This window comes from Microtus oregoni, unplaced genomic scaffold, assembly GCF_018167655.1.
Source record: "Microtus oregoni isolate MIOR12 unplaced genomic scaffold, Mior012 000005F_ref0000423, whole genome shotgun sequence".
Classification (NCBI taxonomy): domain Eukaryota; kingdom Metazoa; phylum Chordata; class Mammalia; order Rodentia; family Cricetidae; genus Microtus; species Microtus oregoni.
Genome location: NW_024543064.1, coordinates 6776347 through 6791320, shown reverse-complemented (window position 1 = coordinate 6791320; position 14974 = coordinate 6776347). Strand labels below are relative to the sequence as shown.

The 14974-nt window shown below is 51.6% G+C and overlaps 1 protein-coding gene across 2 annotated transcripts in view; it reads right to left on the bottom strand.

Moving 5' to 3' along the window:
• The window catches only part of LOC121448738 (SPRY domain-containing SOCS box protein 1), a 62907-nt gene that overhangs the window by 7791 nt on the left and 40142 nt on the right, over positions 1-14974 (bottom strand). For both annotated transcript variants that reach the window (XM_041652933.1, XM_041652932.1), the window contains one exon: positions 2915-3750. In XM_041652933.1, the coding sequence (XP_041508867.1) occupies positions 2915-3608 (694 nt within the window). In that variant the 5' untranslated portion in view covers positions 3609-3750. The remainder of the gene's footprint in view (positions 1-2914; positions 3751-14974) is intronic.

The following is a 14974-nucleotide window of genomic DNA, read 5'->3' as shown; positions in this document are numbered from 1 at the left end:
ATATGTCCCATCTTTCCGATTGTAGACATATCCTTCGACCTGCTCAGGCCAAATACCTGGAGTCATATCCTTAGCAAGCTTTCTCATTTCCTACATACAATTTACTGAGGTGCGCATTCTAGAATACGGTTGCCTCTCTCTATCATCACTACAGCTCTTCCCTTGCCTCAAGCCCAGTCATCTCTTACCAGACAACTGTCATGGCAGCCACTCTTGCCTACCATCAGCCAAGGGATCCTCGTAAGGCATGAGTCACCTCTCAACAATGCCCTGAGGTGCCAGTGTAAGCAGGTGCCATCTCTCCCTCCTCTCCCCTGGCATTAGCAGGCCTAATGATAACACGCCACCCTCAGATGTCCTGCTCAGCACCCCAGGAAATGGCCACATCCATGTTCCTATCTGCATCTTCCAGAGTCAAACATACACAACCAGGACTATGGAAAAGGAGAAGCCAAGGGTTTTGGTGCTTTCTGGCACTCAGTTAGGTTGGAGAGCATCCAGAGTGTGATCACTGATCAGGAAGTAACTTGATGTGACGTTCTGAGCCTATCTGAATCTTAGCTGCCATGATGGATGCTCCAGTTCTCACACTCCCACCCGGCCAGTAGGGTTGGAGCTCTGGACTGAAGAAAAAAGAGAAAGCGGGCATTCACCTTCCTCTGCTTCCCGACTATGGATGTAATGTGACTAGCTGTCTCATGCCTTCTCCATGATGGACTGGACCCCTCGAACTGTGAGCCAAGGCTCTTTCCCTCACTTGTACTGCTCGGGTGTTTGTCCCAGCGACAGGGAAAGGAGCTAGCTTGGCGTGCAGCCCCCACACCTGATGCAGAGCTAAACAGAGTTCCATCTGCTCACTGGACATGTGTCTGGGCCTCTGGGATACCACTGCTGAAAATGTCATGTGCACTATGTGTGGCTTGTCGAGGGCAAACCGAGGGCAAACACACCCCAGGCCCCTCCATGCAAATCCTCAGGGTTCATGAAAACCCTGGCAGGCCTGTTTGTTCCCAAATGACAAGGTTGGGGAGTTCTCATGGAGCCCAGATCCGTCTGGGAGACAACAGGAGCCCGGCAACCCTCCATCTATCATCTGTCAGTCTGCAGTGAAGGAGTATAAACCTCCCTGCGGCGTTACTGACCACTCCTCCACAGGGAGGCGGCGGGCAGGCCCAGAGCCAGGCTTCCCTGAGAACCTCAGCCCAGACACCTGCGCCTAGCAGTCCCAGTCTCCGCCCACCCCTGCAAATTTGGCTGTGGACTTATGCCACCTATTTCTGTAATCGAGGGAGACTGACTCCCAGAACTGGCTCTGCCAGTTCCCGGTCCAGGCCTGAGATGACTTCCTCAGGGAGGTTCCCTTCTAGGTACACGCTGGGCCACTCCGCCAGGAGTGCCATGCCCCTCATGCTGCGCTGCACAGGGAAAGGTGGAGCAGGCGGGGACACTGCACTGCAGACACTTCCACCCAGTGATGGGCTCCCTGTCATCGTCTGGGCAACACGGAAAGGAAGAGGAAGAAGTTTCTGGGTGCTCTCAACATTCCAGTGTCTCCCAAAGGTAGACTTTGGGGATCCTGCAGGGTCAGAGATGACAGGCCAGTCGAGGACTATCTCCTGACATCAGTGAGAGTCACATGTATCACTCACCACAGGCTGGGGCTAGGAATTGAAGGGTCGGGCAAATCTGCCTTAAAACCAGCCATGGGTGGTTGGCGCTTTCTGGCTCACCCCTTCTGGAGATGAAACACACAGACCACAGAGACAACCCTGTAGGAAGTGAGCTCCCAGAGAGGGGGCTTGGCCTGAGGTAGGTGGCTCTGGAGCACCAGGACCCCAGTTAACACAGCTCCGGGTCCCACCCATGCTGTGCCATTACAGACCTGCACCTGCCGCCACCAGCATAGCTATTTCATGCTGCTGCATGCAAGCTACTTCAGCACAGAGAAAGGCCACACCCCTTTCCAAAAGGACAGGCAGAAGTCACTGCTGACTCAGCGCAGTTCCCACTCTGAGACTAAGCAAGTCTTTCTCAGGACTTCCGTGCAAAGGAGTGTCGAGCTCTGGGAGAGAAACTCAGAATCTGGGTCATGACTGAAAAAGGTCCTTGGCTTTCACTTATCTAAGAAGCCAGAGCATCCCCAAGGCTACAAAGCTCACCTTGGTGACACTGGCTACTGGGCTAGAATATGGACAACTACAGTTCAAGGCTGGAAGCATGTTAATCAGAGAATAATAAAAACCATTCATCAATTTATCTGCTCACTACACCATGACATATTCATCCATTCATCTGACCGCTCCATCATCCATGCATCCATCCATTTGTCCATCTGTCCATCCAGCCATCCTCTGCTTATTCATGAAGCACTGCCAGGTACTTCAGCAGGCTCTGGACAGAATTTCTCATTTAGCCAGACATAGGTCAAGAATGGTGTGGTGTTTGAATGTATTTGGTGCCCATAATCTTGTAGAAAGAGGCAATATTAGGAGGTGTAGCTTTGTTGGAGTGTGTATGGCCTTGTTGGAGGAAGGGTGTCACTGTGAGGGTGGGCTTTGATTTTCCAATACTCAGGACACCACCCAGACTTCTTGTTGTCTGTAAGATGTAGGACTTTCAGCTATTCCCTCCAGCACCATGTTTGCCTACACTGCCATGCTCCCCACCATGATTATAATGGATGGAACCTCTGAAACTGTAAGTGAGCCACCCCAGTTAAATGTTTCCTTTCCAAGAGTTGCTGTGGTCCTGGTGTTTCTTCACAGCAATAGAAACTAAGACACACGGCCTGTGTGGATTCACAAACACTGGGCTATTGATTTGAAGACATTCTAAGTCCAATAACTCCATAACTAGCCAGGACCACAGGGATGTGTGGGAGGACACCGCTTTAGACAAGGCAGGGAACACTTACGATCAAGTCCGTTCAAGTAGCGCATGCGGATCTCACAGTGGCCCCAGACGGCGCTCACTACAGGATACAGTTTTTTACCCTTAAGTCCCCGAAAAGCCACTCCCATGTACTGTCCATCCACAATGAAACTCAGGGTCCCATCATCCATGTCCAGGGCTACAAGAAAGGAGTCAGGGACAATGAACGTCTCATCCGGCCCCAGAAAGGCTGGGTACGTTTTACTTGGCTGGTTCTTGCCATCATGGTAGAGACGGTTTCGCCCCAAGTCCCAGCCCCAGGACTCGTGGTTATTTCCTATGAGGGTTGTGTACCCAACAGAGTGCAGAGGGGCGTCCGCTGTGGCCACCCCGACCACAGCATGCGTGCCTCGCTGCCTCATGGCCCATGTGATCTGCCACACATGCAGTCCACGCGTGTACCCAATTTTGCCCCTGATAGCGTCTGTGCTCTGGGCCACCGGATGCCGGTGAAAGATCAACTTGTCATCTTCCTTCACGAAGACATTGAGTGAACGGTCATTATTGTTCCAGGAGTGGAGCAGCTGGACATCATAGGACACGGGGGGCATATCGAGCAGCAGGTCTAGCCGGGTGGGTTTGCAGTAATCCAGACCCTGGAGCTCCTGCTTCAGGGGTCGGTATGTGGGGTCCCGCATGTCCACAGTCTTGATCCCTCCCGTGACCTTCTGACCCATGTTGACCTTTGGTTTCACCTTTTCACTGACTCCCAAGGCAAACTCATCAATCTTGGGGCCTTGACTCCAGATCAGGGCCCGACAGAATTCCTAAGGACGGTTGCTAGGCGATCTCCGAAGGTTGTGAAGCATTCAGTATTGCCTAATGGATGGAAAGAAAAACAGGAGAGTGGGTGAGTGGGGTGCAGAAGGGGAAAGATTAAAGAGGAACACAGAGTTACACACACCAATTCGTCTCAGCAGCTTGGAACCCTGGTGCAGAATGAAATGCCCCCGTCCCTGTGGCTATATTGTCACAAAGGAAAAGGGGCCATCTGCCTCACAGCCTGTGTGGAGAGGTAGAGGTGGGCTTGGGGACTGGAACCTGCACTCAGTGTGCTGGGCCAGTCTGAGACACCATTGGGGCTTCTAGGTGGTGTCTCACAGCCAGAAGGCCAAAGTGGTGACACAGATGCTGGAGTAAGCCTCAACCCGGTCAGGACGAGGGCATGCACAGCTTTGCCTCCCTGTGTGGAACCCACAGTGCGGCACAGGCAGATGAGGACACCGAGCGCACCCTCCCCTCTTCTCCAGCGGAGTCATCTCTGAAAGGGAGGAAATCCCGACGCAGACAGCAGGTCGGCTGAGAAACTGCGTGCACATACACACTGGGCCAGGCGCTAAGGCCCAGAGGTCCATACCCTACCCAGACTAGCACCATCAACAAGGCTTTCCTCAAGGCCCTCGGCTGGGCCCTGGACTCAGTTGGACATGGAAGGGCAAGGCTCATCCACTCACCCACACGTGGTTCTGGGCTAACTTGCAGATGGTCAACCGCTTTGTTAGAGGTCAGCCTTCACCTAGAGGGCAATGCTTCACGCTTGGGTCTCCCTGCTACAGCACGGTAACAGGGATGCTATGGCAGGGGCCTAACTGCACACTGCCTCTTTCTTTTCTGACTTCATCATCTCCAGGGTCTGTTAACGAGGATGGGGAAGTGGGACCGAGGGGAGCCCTCACAACATCTGTCTACTCAATCTCTAGTGGTGACTGAGAGGAGAAGGAGGCTAAGAGTAGAGCTGACAGCACCTCCTCCACCTGTCCCTGCGCAGCTTGGTATCAGGGAAGACAGCAAAGCAGTTGCATTCCTGGGTCCTCCTCATGAGCAGGTGCTCTTTGCCGCCCAAACCTGGAGGGTTGGAAAGATGGCTCAGAGGCTAAAGGGCCTGCCTCGCAAGTTTGAGGACCAGAGTTCAGATCCTCAGAGCCTACATAAGAGCTGGGTGGTTGTGGCAGCCCCTCCCCGTGACTTTGGTGCACCTGGAAGTGGAGACAGGCTCCCTCCAGAGCAAGCTGGCTGGATCACTAGCTAAAGCAGTGAATTCAGAGAAACACCCTCAACATACAAGGTGGAGAGGTGAGAAAGAACCCACTGCCATCCTCTAGTCTCGAAACTCATGTACATACATACATACATACATACACACACACACACACACTGCACATATATTTACAAACCCACAGAACCCTCCTCGGCCTCCAGAAGGGACTTCTGCTCCCCACTTTGAAGAGGAGCCTATGAACAACAGGATAATGAGGGCAGCCTCCTGGCTCCATAATCTAACAGAATGAGCATCAGCCAAGATGGGTGAGGGCCACTGAGACTCGGGTGTTGGGAAACAGGGTCATGCTGAGTCACCTGTCCCAAGGGGCTCTAGGACGCCCGAATAAAGCAGATGAAAGAAGTGGGAAGGAGTCTAGTGTGAGAAGGCTGCGGGGTGCCAGGTTGAGCATCTGGGGACCAGAAAGCACTGGTCCTCGTCAGTGAGCACAGGTCTAGGAGGTGGGACAGGTCTACTACGGGACCAGCATAAGCCGCTGTCCTCTTAGCTGGGAAAGACCGCCATGAGAATGTTGCCTTCAGGGAGGAAAGGTCTCCTGGAGGCTCAGTCCCAGGGGATGGATCTAGGTGGACACGTCTGCCCATTGTGCTTATCCTGTGGCTGTCATTCCTTCTTAGTGCCAGAGAGAGCACACGGCACACCCCACCCTAGCTCCCAATCCCAAGGACACAGACATCTCTACAGGGACAAGGCAGGACCTGTGCCCAAATCTACTTAGACCCGAAATGTCCCTTTGCAGCTGAGGACTACACTGGTTCCACAAAGCCCCGTGGATTCTGTGACCCTACTTCACAGAATGTCTAGGTACAATAATCCTCATTTCTTTCATCTTTCTTTGTGATACCAGGGGATAAACCTATTGCTTTGTAGACTCTGATCCCAGCACTAGGGAGGCAGAGGCAGGTGGATCGCTGTGAGTTTGAGGCCAGCCTGGTCTACAGTGTGAGTTTTAGGACAGCCAGGGCTGTCACATAGATAATCCCTGTCTTGGGAAAAAACAAAAAAACAAAAACAAAAAACTAAACAAATCCCATGCTTTGTACACGCTAGGCAAGACTTCTGCCACTGGACGACATCATCAGACCTTTTAAAGACTTTAAATGACTCAGGGTCTCACATTGCTGGCTCCATCATTCATCTGTGTTTTTTTTGCTTTAAACTCCTCGAGTTACGGCCCTGACATTCCTCAGTGACAGAGCTTTGCTCACCTAAACTGCTTCTGGTCCGAGTGTTTTATCATAGCAGTAGAGATCAAGTGAAAATAACCAGAAATGGCAAATTTTCTGTGTAAAGGCTCCATGCTAACTGTCTTGGGCTTTGTGGGACAGACTACAGCTGTTCAACTTCATCAGAGCACAAAAGCACCTATGAAAGGCAGGCAAACTAATGTCCATGGCTGCATTCCAATAAAACTTTATGTATAAAAACAGGCCAGCCCACAGACTGCCAGTCCCCAGCGAGATTATGGCTCTTACTCTGTTTCTTCTGAATGAAGTTTTGCAAAGGCCGCAGCAGGCAAGCATGCAGCAAGGATGAGAAAGGATGTCCTGGCAGCCTTAGATGAACAATCGAAAGAGTGGCCCGAGGGTGGAGCGTCCACAATCTGTCCAGGTCAGTCCCACATGCTCCTCAAGGTCTGTGTAGGGCCCACTGAGTCCACTACCAGCCACTCTGTGCTGAGCTGTGGGAAGGGTGAGAGCCCCAGGCACGGAACGGCTGTGAAGGTGTGTGTCCATGGGAGGGAAGGTGTGGGAAGGAGGAACTGGAGAGGGTAACACCGGGGAAAGTATCCACAGTATTGTGAAATGACCCTGTGAAAGGGCAGGCTAGAGGACACGGTCCAAGCCCTCTGCTGTATGTGCGCCACCATCCCGTCATCTGAGTCACCTTCTGCGTGGTCAGTTGCCATGGCAATCCTCGAGTCACTCCTGACTCATCTTTCCTGTGTGTCCAGGTTGTTGGCTGAAGATGACACTGTCCTATTGTGCATAGCTAGCCACCTCCTAGCCTACACAAGGGTGCCAAAGCCATCCGGCTTCCCTTCTCTCGTCCACTTTAAAACTGCCCATGGAGGGAGCTGGGAAGATGGTTCAAAGGTTAAAAGTACACACTGTTCTTACAGAGGACCCAAGTTCCAATCCCAGCACCCATGCCAGGCAGTTCACAACTGACTGCGGTGCCAGCCTGGTACCTCTGGCCTCCGTGGGGACCTGCACTCATGTGCACATTCCCCGCCCCACACACATACACATAACTTTGAAAAACACTCCAGGCAGATGTACCCTTCCATTCTCACCTTTCCCTGGGCTGTGGCCTGAAGGACATGTCCCCGGCCCATCTCCAAGGCTCCCAAACTCACTCAGGATGACTGTGCCTTGAATATACCAGCTAAGATTCACCCTTGGTTTTGCCAATTTCCCATTTGTTCATTTATAACGTGAATGTCATCTGTGTGTCACATGCTTTTCTGAAACTCCATGGAGACAATGTCCGAGAGAGGGCCTGGCACAACTGGCATATTCCTTTTGATGTTCTAGAATGTGCTCATTCACTGAACAAAGATCACTGTGAGTCGCTCTTCCTGGTTACCGCACCTGGGCCCAACAGATGGACCCTGCCTCAGGCCATGATCTGGGCACTGGAATGCCATCCTACAGAGGACTAAGATGAAGGACTCTACTGAGCCAGGTTCAGTGGGCCTGGTTTGTGAATGGCCAGATGGTAAACATTTTAGGCTTTTCAGACAGTGTGTAAATAAATGGGTGTGTCTATGTCCCAATAAAACTCTAAGAAAACAAAGAGCTGGATTTACCCCACGGCCACAGTTTTCTGACTGACCCCACTTACGAAGCTGTGAAAACCTGCTGACCTGCTCCCCAAAGCACCTGGACATGGAGCTCGGGATGGGGTGGGTGTGTGGCATCCATGGGTGCTGAGTGACAGGAACATGGGTGGGTCTGCAGAGCTGTGATTGACAATGGATGAGACAGGCTTCATTGAGCCAGCAGAGAGTCCAGCAGTGGGTACTATTGGTAGGAAGTGGGGAGCCGGTACAGGTGCCGGCTCTAGGTCACCCCCATTTCCTACTGTTCTAGGAACAAAGCAGAAGCTCAAGGGGTTCAAGTGTGCCACATGAGTGCCAGGGCCTAAGGTTACCAAGAGAGATGGCAGACCTCTATGAAGTGGGAGGACTCAGCCCTAGTCCCTACCCAGGAGACACCAGACTGTGAAGGGAGGGAAGGGAATGGGTATGTGTTTCCTGTCGGCTGAGTAGAGGGCTGAAGGGCTGGACAGCCATCACCTTGTTCCGCCACTCACGGCAGCCATGGATGCCTCCACAGACAGGCATGCATGCTGTACGCACGTGGGCGCCACTGAGTGTAGCGATGGTAATGGTCAGCCAGGCAAGGAGCCAGGACAGAAGCCTGGAAATTGGACACCTACTTGAGTCCCTTAGCAATTCACCTGCTCAGAAAGGAAACTCCGGCATTCACCACCACGCCCTTCACACAGCACCTGCTGGCCATCCTCATAGCCAGCCAACTCCCAAACAAAGTCCTAGCTGGGACCCCTCTCACCCTACGAAACTTTGGCCACCCCAAATAATGAACACATCCTATTGTGCTTAGTCCTCAGGACAGTACCGGCCAGTTGTCAGACAATTACAGTGCTGGTGAGTCCCAAGGATCAGGGACACCCCTCAGAGACAGCAGAGGAGGAGACACGCTATGTCGTTACCCCATCCCAGCCAAGGGAGTGTGCACATCTGTGAGTGTGTGTGCTTGTGTTGTGTGTATGTAGGAGCTCTAACTACAGATCTGTCACTCTTACTGGGCAGCGGGGAACATGGCCAGTCATTCTCCTGGCAATGCTTTTCTCCACATAAAATCAGATTAAAGATCAACCAAGGACAGCAGGGAAACCATCACCAGAGGGCAAGCAGGCTGCGCACGAGAGAAAGAATACTCTTCGCAACAACACACTGAGAGCGTACTGAGTCATAGAAGAGAACTCCTTCCTCTGGAGTCAAGACCAGTGACAGGAGCTGTGTGCCATGAAAGCTACCTGGATGACCACTCGGGAAATGCCATGTGAGTAGCCTCACGGGTCACAGCAGGTGAGGCACGCTCCCGCCATTGCCCGTATATTTTACTCTCTTGTTAGGGATGTGTGGCTGAATTTAAGCACACTGAAAAGGGGGCCACAGACTTGGGGTAAACCCCAAGGCTATGGGTGGGATATCCCAGAATTTCACAATTCTGACCCTTCTGCTCCTCATATCCCAGCTCAAGCCACGCTCCACCTGACACAGTATTGGTCACAGCCTGGGAATCCCCAATATCAAAGCCAAGCACATGTTGAGACCTTCCTCTCTGACTGGAGGGTGGGGTAGGTAAGAGAAACACAGAAGGAAACCAACATGAGAAGCAGGGTCAGGACCATGGCGAACAAGAGCAAAGGCATTTGCACTCTAAACACTGGCCCTGTGAGCTGATATGCGACACTGAGGCCAGTTTACACACACACATGCACACACACACTCATACTTGCCGGTTTACACATGCGCGCGCACACACACACACACACACACTTACCAGTTTATACCCACACAGAGGCCCACATATACTTGCCAGTTTATACACAGAGGCCAGTTTACACACACACACACACACACACGCCAGTTTACATACACACAGGCCCATTTACACACACACACATACACACACACAGAGGCCAGTTTACACACACACACACACACGCCTGTTGTTTACACACACCCCCAGACTGATTCTATATTTCTTTACGCTAGCGTGAAGCAGAGCAGAAGCGTAGGAGCTAAGGAAGGGGTGTCTGCATCCACCAGACCACACTAAACCTTGTGGTTTTAATTTCTTCCGCCTTCCACTAAGGAAGAACTCCCACCCCTCCCCCCACATCTGCCACACACAGAGTTGGGGTCATCGCTCAGTCCCGGGTTCACTGTGAGAGGCAACAGCAGTTAGGGACAAAGCTTTCAATGCAGACTCCCTACTAGATGCCGGAAGATTAAGTGGCCCGGGACACCAGGAGCCTACCAATGATGGTATTACAGGTGGCATGTGATAGCTGTTCAAACGCACAGCTTGGCTCTAACAAGACGGGAACTTCCTGAAGCCTCAGCTTCCCACAGCAGCCTTCTGTGCTCTTCTTAGTCAAGGACCCCTTGTTGCTATCCACGTAATCACAGAGGACAGAAGAGTTTGGCAGGAAATTATCAGCTAGTGTGATGGACAGACTCCTAAACGGACAACCTTCTTGGCAGGGGCTGTGTAGGGTGGCATGCCTCCAACCAGGTGTCAAATACTCTTTCAGGAGCCTCATCTGTGAGCCCCCCCTTTTCCCCCCACTTCAAACCAGGCTATACAAAAGAGCCCGCAGTGAAGACATCTCACACAGCGTAAAGTCCAGTTCGTCCATAGTGGGCAGAGGGACAGGCTGAGCAGTCCTGGGACTGAGGCAGCTTGGGACAGGCTGTGAAAATGTCCTGTGAGGCTGTTCCAAAGCAGATCATAAAACATGCAGTGTGTGCTCCCATCTCCAAAGAAACAGAATTTAAACAATCTCTTCACGTATGTGTGTCTGTTTGCAGGCATAGAGAACTACACAGAAGAATAGATACCAGATATTTTACAGTAGTCACCCCGGGGTGCAGCGCTAGCAAATTCATGACACGTTCATTTTAGACCCTTGCTGTCTGTGACTGACAGGAAAGCAGAGGTAAGGCTAAGAATCCTGGTCAAGCTCTAGGCCACTGTACGTGGAACTGGTTCTCCAGGGTGCTGCTTGCACTCTAAGCCACCAATTCACTCTGTCCACCCAGAGTGCGGCAGCTGTCTAGTGCCACTTGCCCCAACGCCACTCCTTTATCCTGCGACTCAGCCAGGTGGGCTCTACTTATGTCCTGCCCATCATGGGCCTCATATTGCTGTTTCATAAAAGCCAGGACTGCTCTGGCCTCAAGAGACCAACTCTAGAAAAGAGGAGAAGGAGGAAGAACGAGAGGGACATCCGAGGGGACAACTTTCAACACTTGACTCAGGCAGGATTTCAGAACTTGCCAGTACCGACTGGGAATCCTATCCTATCCCTTCAGTGAATGGCCCGGCAGACCTCACCGTTCCCCAAAGACCTTCCAATGACTCGGCTCAAGAGTTCCACCTCTGCGAAAAATTATCCTTTTACTGTAGGAGGCACTGCCAAGGTGTGGGGGGGGGGGCGGCGGCAGTGGATGGGTGTGGACAGAGGAGGGCCACCAGGGAGTAAGCAGACATATGCCCACCTCCTAAAGCTTGGTTCACCCTCACTACCTCTGACCCCAGAACAGTAAAACCATTGTTTTGACACAAGATGGAGAAAGAATGAAATTCAGGATGTGGAACAAGGTGACCTATTTATAAAAGCCTCCTTTCACCTGCAGATCAAACCGGCCCCTCCCTCCTGCGGCCTGCCTGCCCCACACACGGCAGCAGTGGCAGTATAGAGTGTGGCAAGAGCAATATGCCTGGGGCAGAACCGCCTGTTATTCTACCACAGTGCAGCCTCTGCAGGCAGGCTGAGCCGCTGTCTGACCGCCTGCCCCGGGTGAACACAGGTGCTAGGATGGGTTAGGAGGGAGTGCTTGGGGCATGCACAACAAGCTGGGTGACTGGGCGAAGTTGCCATCCCCATCTGGACTCCTGCCATGTGGCTGTAATCTCCCGCTCCACCCAATCTCCCGCTTGAGGGGACTTCTCAGGCAGGGATGTAAAATTAAGTCTGACTCTAGAACCATCAGAGTATCAGGCCCTTCTGGGAAGTTCTGATGGGCGATTTTGGAAAGAAAATCCCACATAGTCCAGAGCTCTAGCCTCTGGCCTCAAAAAGAGCAAAAACGCACCTGCCGCAAACTCCTACGGAAGGACCCAGATTACTCACGGCTCTTTCAGAAAGGGCTCACAGCAGTTGCACTGTGCCCCTGGGAAACCAAGGAGACATTCATACAGAGACCAAAAATTAAAATAACAGTTAGCTTGTAGTCTAGTTAGAGCTGGAGGGCTAGTCTGCGGCTCACTCAGAGAGGCTCCGCTGCAGGAGGGGCAGCCATACCCTGTCATGAGCACCTTTAGGGGTGGTGGGGACAGTCTAGACTCTGGGCTACTGGTCCATACGGCCCAGGGAAGTCAGTCACAGACTGGGCTGCTACTGCTGGTGCAGAGGGGGCTGAGTGCCTCCAATCCAGCCTCAGAGAAGCAGGGGGAGCCCAGAGAATGCCTGGCTGCCCCTTACTCATCCATCCCCTTACCAGCTCCAGAGGAAGGCAGGGAATGGGGTACTGAGGTAAGTGCCTACAGTCCCCAAGTAGGTTGGGTGGCTCCAAAGAGCCTATATACCCTTGTGAGAAGGCTCCCCAGGGGAACAATCCCTAGGCTCCCTCTTGCCTGGCTCTCCACCAGGCTGGCTCCAGGGCTGCCTGATCTGAGAAGAGGTTAACACAGCTCTGAGATAGGTTGCAGGCTTACAGCAAAGACAACTCAGCTTTTGGGGCCCAAGACCTAGTACAGGAGCGGGTGATACCTTGACCTCTTCCTTTGGAAAAGGTTATCTAGCACACAGCAGAAGCATCATACATACAATGTCCTGCCTCCTCCCAGCTCTCTTTACTAAGAGATCCCTAAAAACAAGGAACCTGAAAGCCAAGTGCAGGGGTTCATGGAAAGTCACAGGTCCATGGTTCACACAGATAACTCTAGTTGCCCAGCTCTCAAGAAGGTGTCTCAGAGGGAAGACACAAGAGGTGAGACCCTGCACAGGGCATGCAAAAAGCAAGGAGGCTGAAGGACCCCTCACATAACACCCCCTTTGCTTCCCCTGAATTCAGTCAGTCACATGAACCCCTTAGATCAAGAACAGCAGCAGTGGGAGTCACCCCCAAAAGAGGCTGTATGGTTGCTCCCTGTAATTATGTATGTGAGGGGGCTCTCAAAGTGAGGTATCAGCTGTGGTAGACTCTGGGAACCGTACAGATTCCCAGTTCTCCCGAATGCTGGAATTAAAGCTGTGCGTGCACCATCAAACTTGAATATCCAGTCCATCTCAATGGACTGGCTCTATGATTTGCATGTATTCAAGTATGTCCCCCCCCCCTCTGTGTATGTGTGTGTGCCATCCCTTTGTGTGTGCAGGGTCTCTCTCACTGAACCTGGACCTCACTGACTTGGCTACGGTAGCCAATGTGCAGGAGTACCCTGTCTTCACCTCCCACGCACTGGGGTTACAGGGAGTAACTATGATCTGAACTTCAGTTCTCATGATAGTGTAGCAAGCACTTTATCCACTGAGCCATCTCTCCCCAACTCCTTTCACTTTCTAGAAAACTCTCGTTCTACCTTGATATGAATGAACTATTTCAAATGTCACATATAAGAAGTCATAAGACATGTATATCTGCCTTCTGGACCATTCTAGAGTGCAGATACAATGATAGTCATTTACAACCAAAGGTCAAACCACACCCAGCACACGGGTTGTTTTTCCTAGTCGTATCTTAGTTCTTTCATTGGTTTTATGTGTTAATGGTTGTATAAACAGCCCTTTGTAGATGCTTATCACGTCTGAGTGATACCTAGGTTCTTTGTAAGGATGGTCACATATACAGTTAAGATTTTTTTCTTTAACAGAGTGACCTGGAAGGATTTCCTTTAGTTCACTCTCACCCTCAAAATCTTGGCTCTCAGAACCCCCATTTCACAGCCATCATTTGTAGAAGACATTAAAGATGCCCAACTTGCCTAGAGGTTTCCTGGTCTCTGGACTGCAGGGTGGCAGGCTCAAGATGCTGGAGAGTTTCTGTTGAGCTAGTCTGTCAAACAGACTTCTAATAGGCTGCTTCCGACAAACTAGTTAAGGATCCTAAACGGTAGCAGCCGCAGCACCAGTCCACAGAACTGAACAGGAGGCCTCGGAGAGGCAAGTCCCTGATCTCAAGGGCACTGGGAAAAGCAACAACTTTAACTTCTCAGTTCCTATGGCCTCCAGGAACATCTTACGTGTCCTGTCCTTCCTGCTCCAAGACCATTCATTAGCCTGGAAAGACCTTGACCTCTAGAGGAGAGGCCCCAGCAGTCCAAAGGTGGTAAACGAATGAATCTGGCGCTTCAGACAAGGTTCTGGGGAGCAAATGTCCATGCACCAGCTTATCCCATGCAGAATGGAGCAAGGAGGGAGACAAATGACCTCTTGCCCAGTGCATGGGCAGACTATTCATCACCTGTCAGAAACACTGGTCCCAAGTGCCCATCAACAGATGACGAGGTTTACTAACTGCAGTTCACACATACAATAGAACGCTATTTGGCCATGAAAGAACAGTGTCTTGGTGTATGTTACCCTGTGACTAGACCTTGAAAACTTTAGGCTAAGTGAAAGCAGCCAGACACAAACCATCACACAGCCTATAGTTCCATCTTATGGAATGACCAGAGTGGGAGAATCCATATAGACCAAAGCAGATTGTAGAGGCCAGTAAATGTTTGGGGACTAAGTGGGATGCGGGGTGTGTGTGTGTATGTGTGTGTACACAAGATACCACTGAATTGTGCTTTCTAAAAAGATTAACAATGGGTTGGCAAGATGGCATAGTATGTAAAGGCACTTGCCACCAAACCTGATGACCTGAGTTTGGTCATGGGACCCATATGGTGGAGAGAACTGACTCCAAGTTGTCCTCTGATCTCCACCTGTACATACCATAGTGCACACATAGGCACACACATGTACATGTACACACACATTTTTAAAAATACAGGTTAACGTGGGCTGGGGAGAAAGCTCAGTTCCTAAAGTGCTTGGCGAACAAGCATAAAGACCCTCATCCAACCCCAAGCACCATGGACAAAGCCAAGCTCTGCAGACGTGGAACAAGGAAGAAAGAGCCCTGGGGATCCAGGGGCCAGCCAGTCTAGGCTG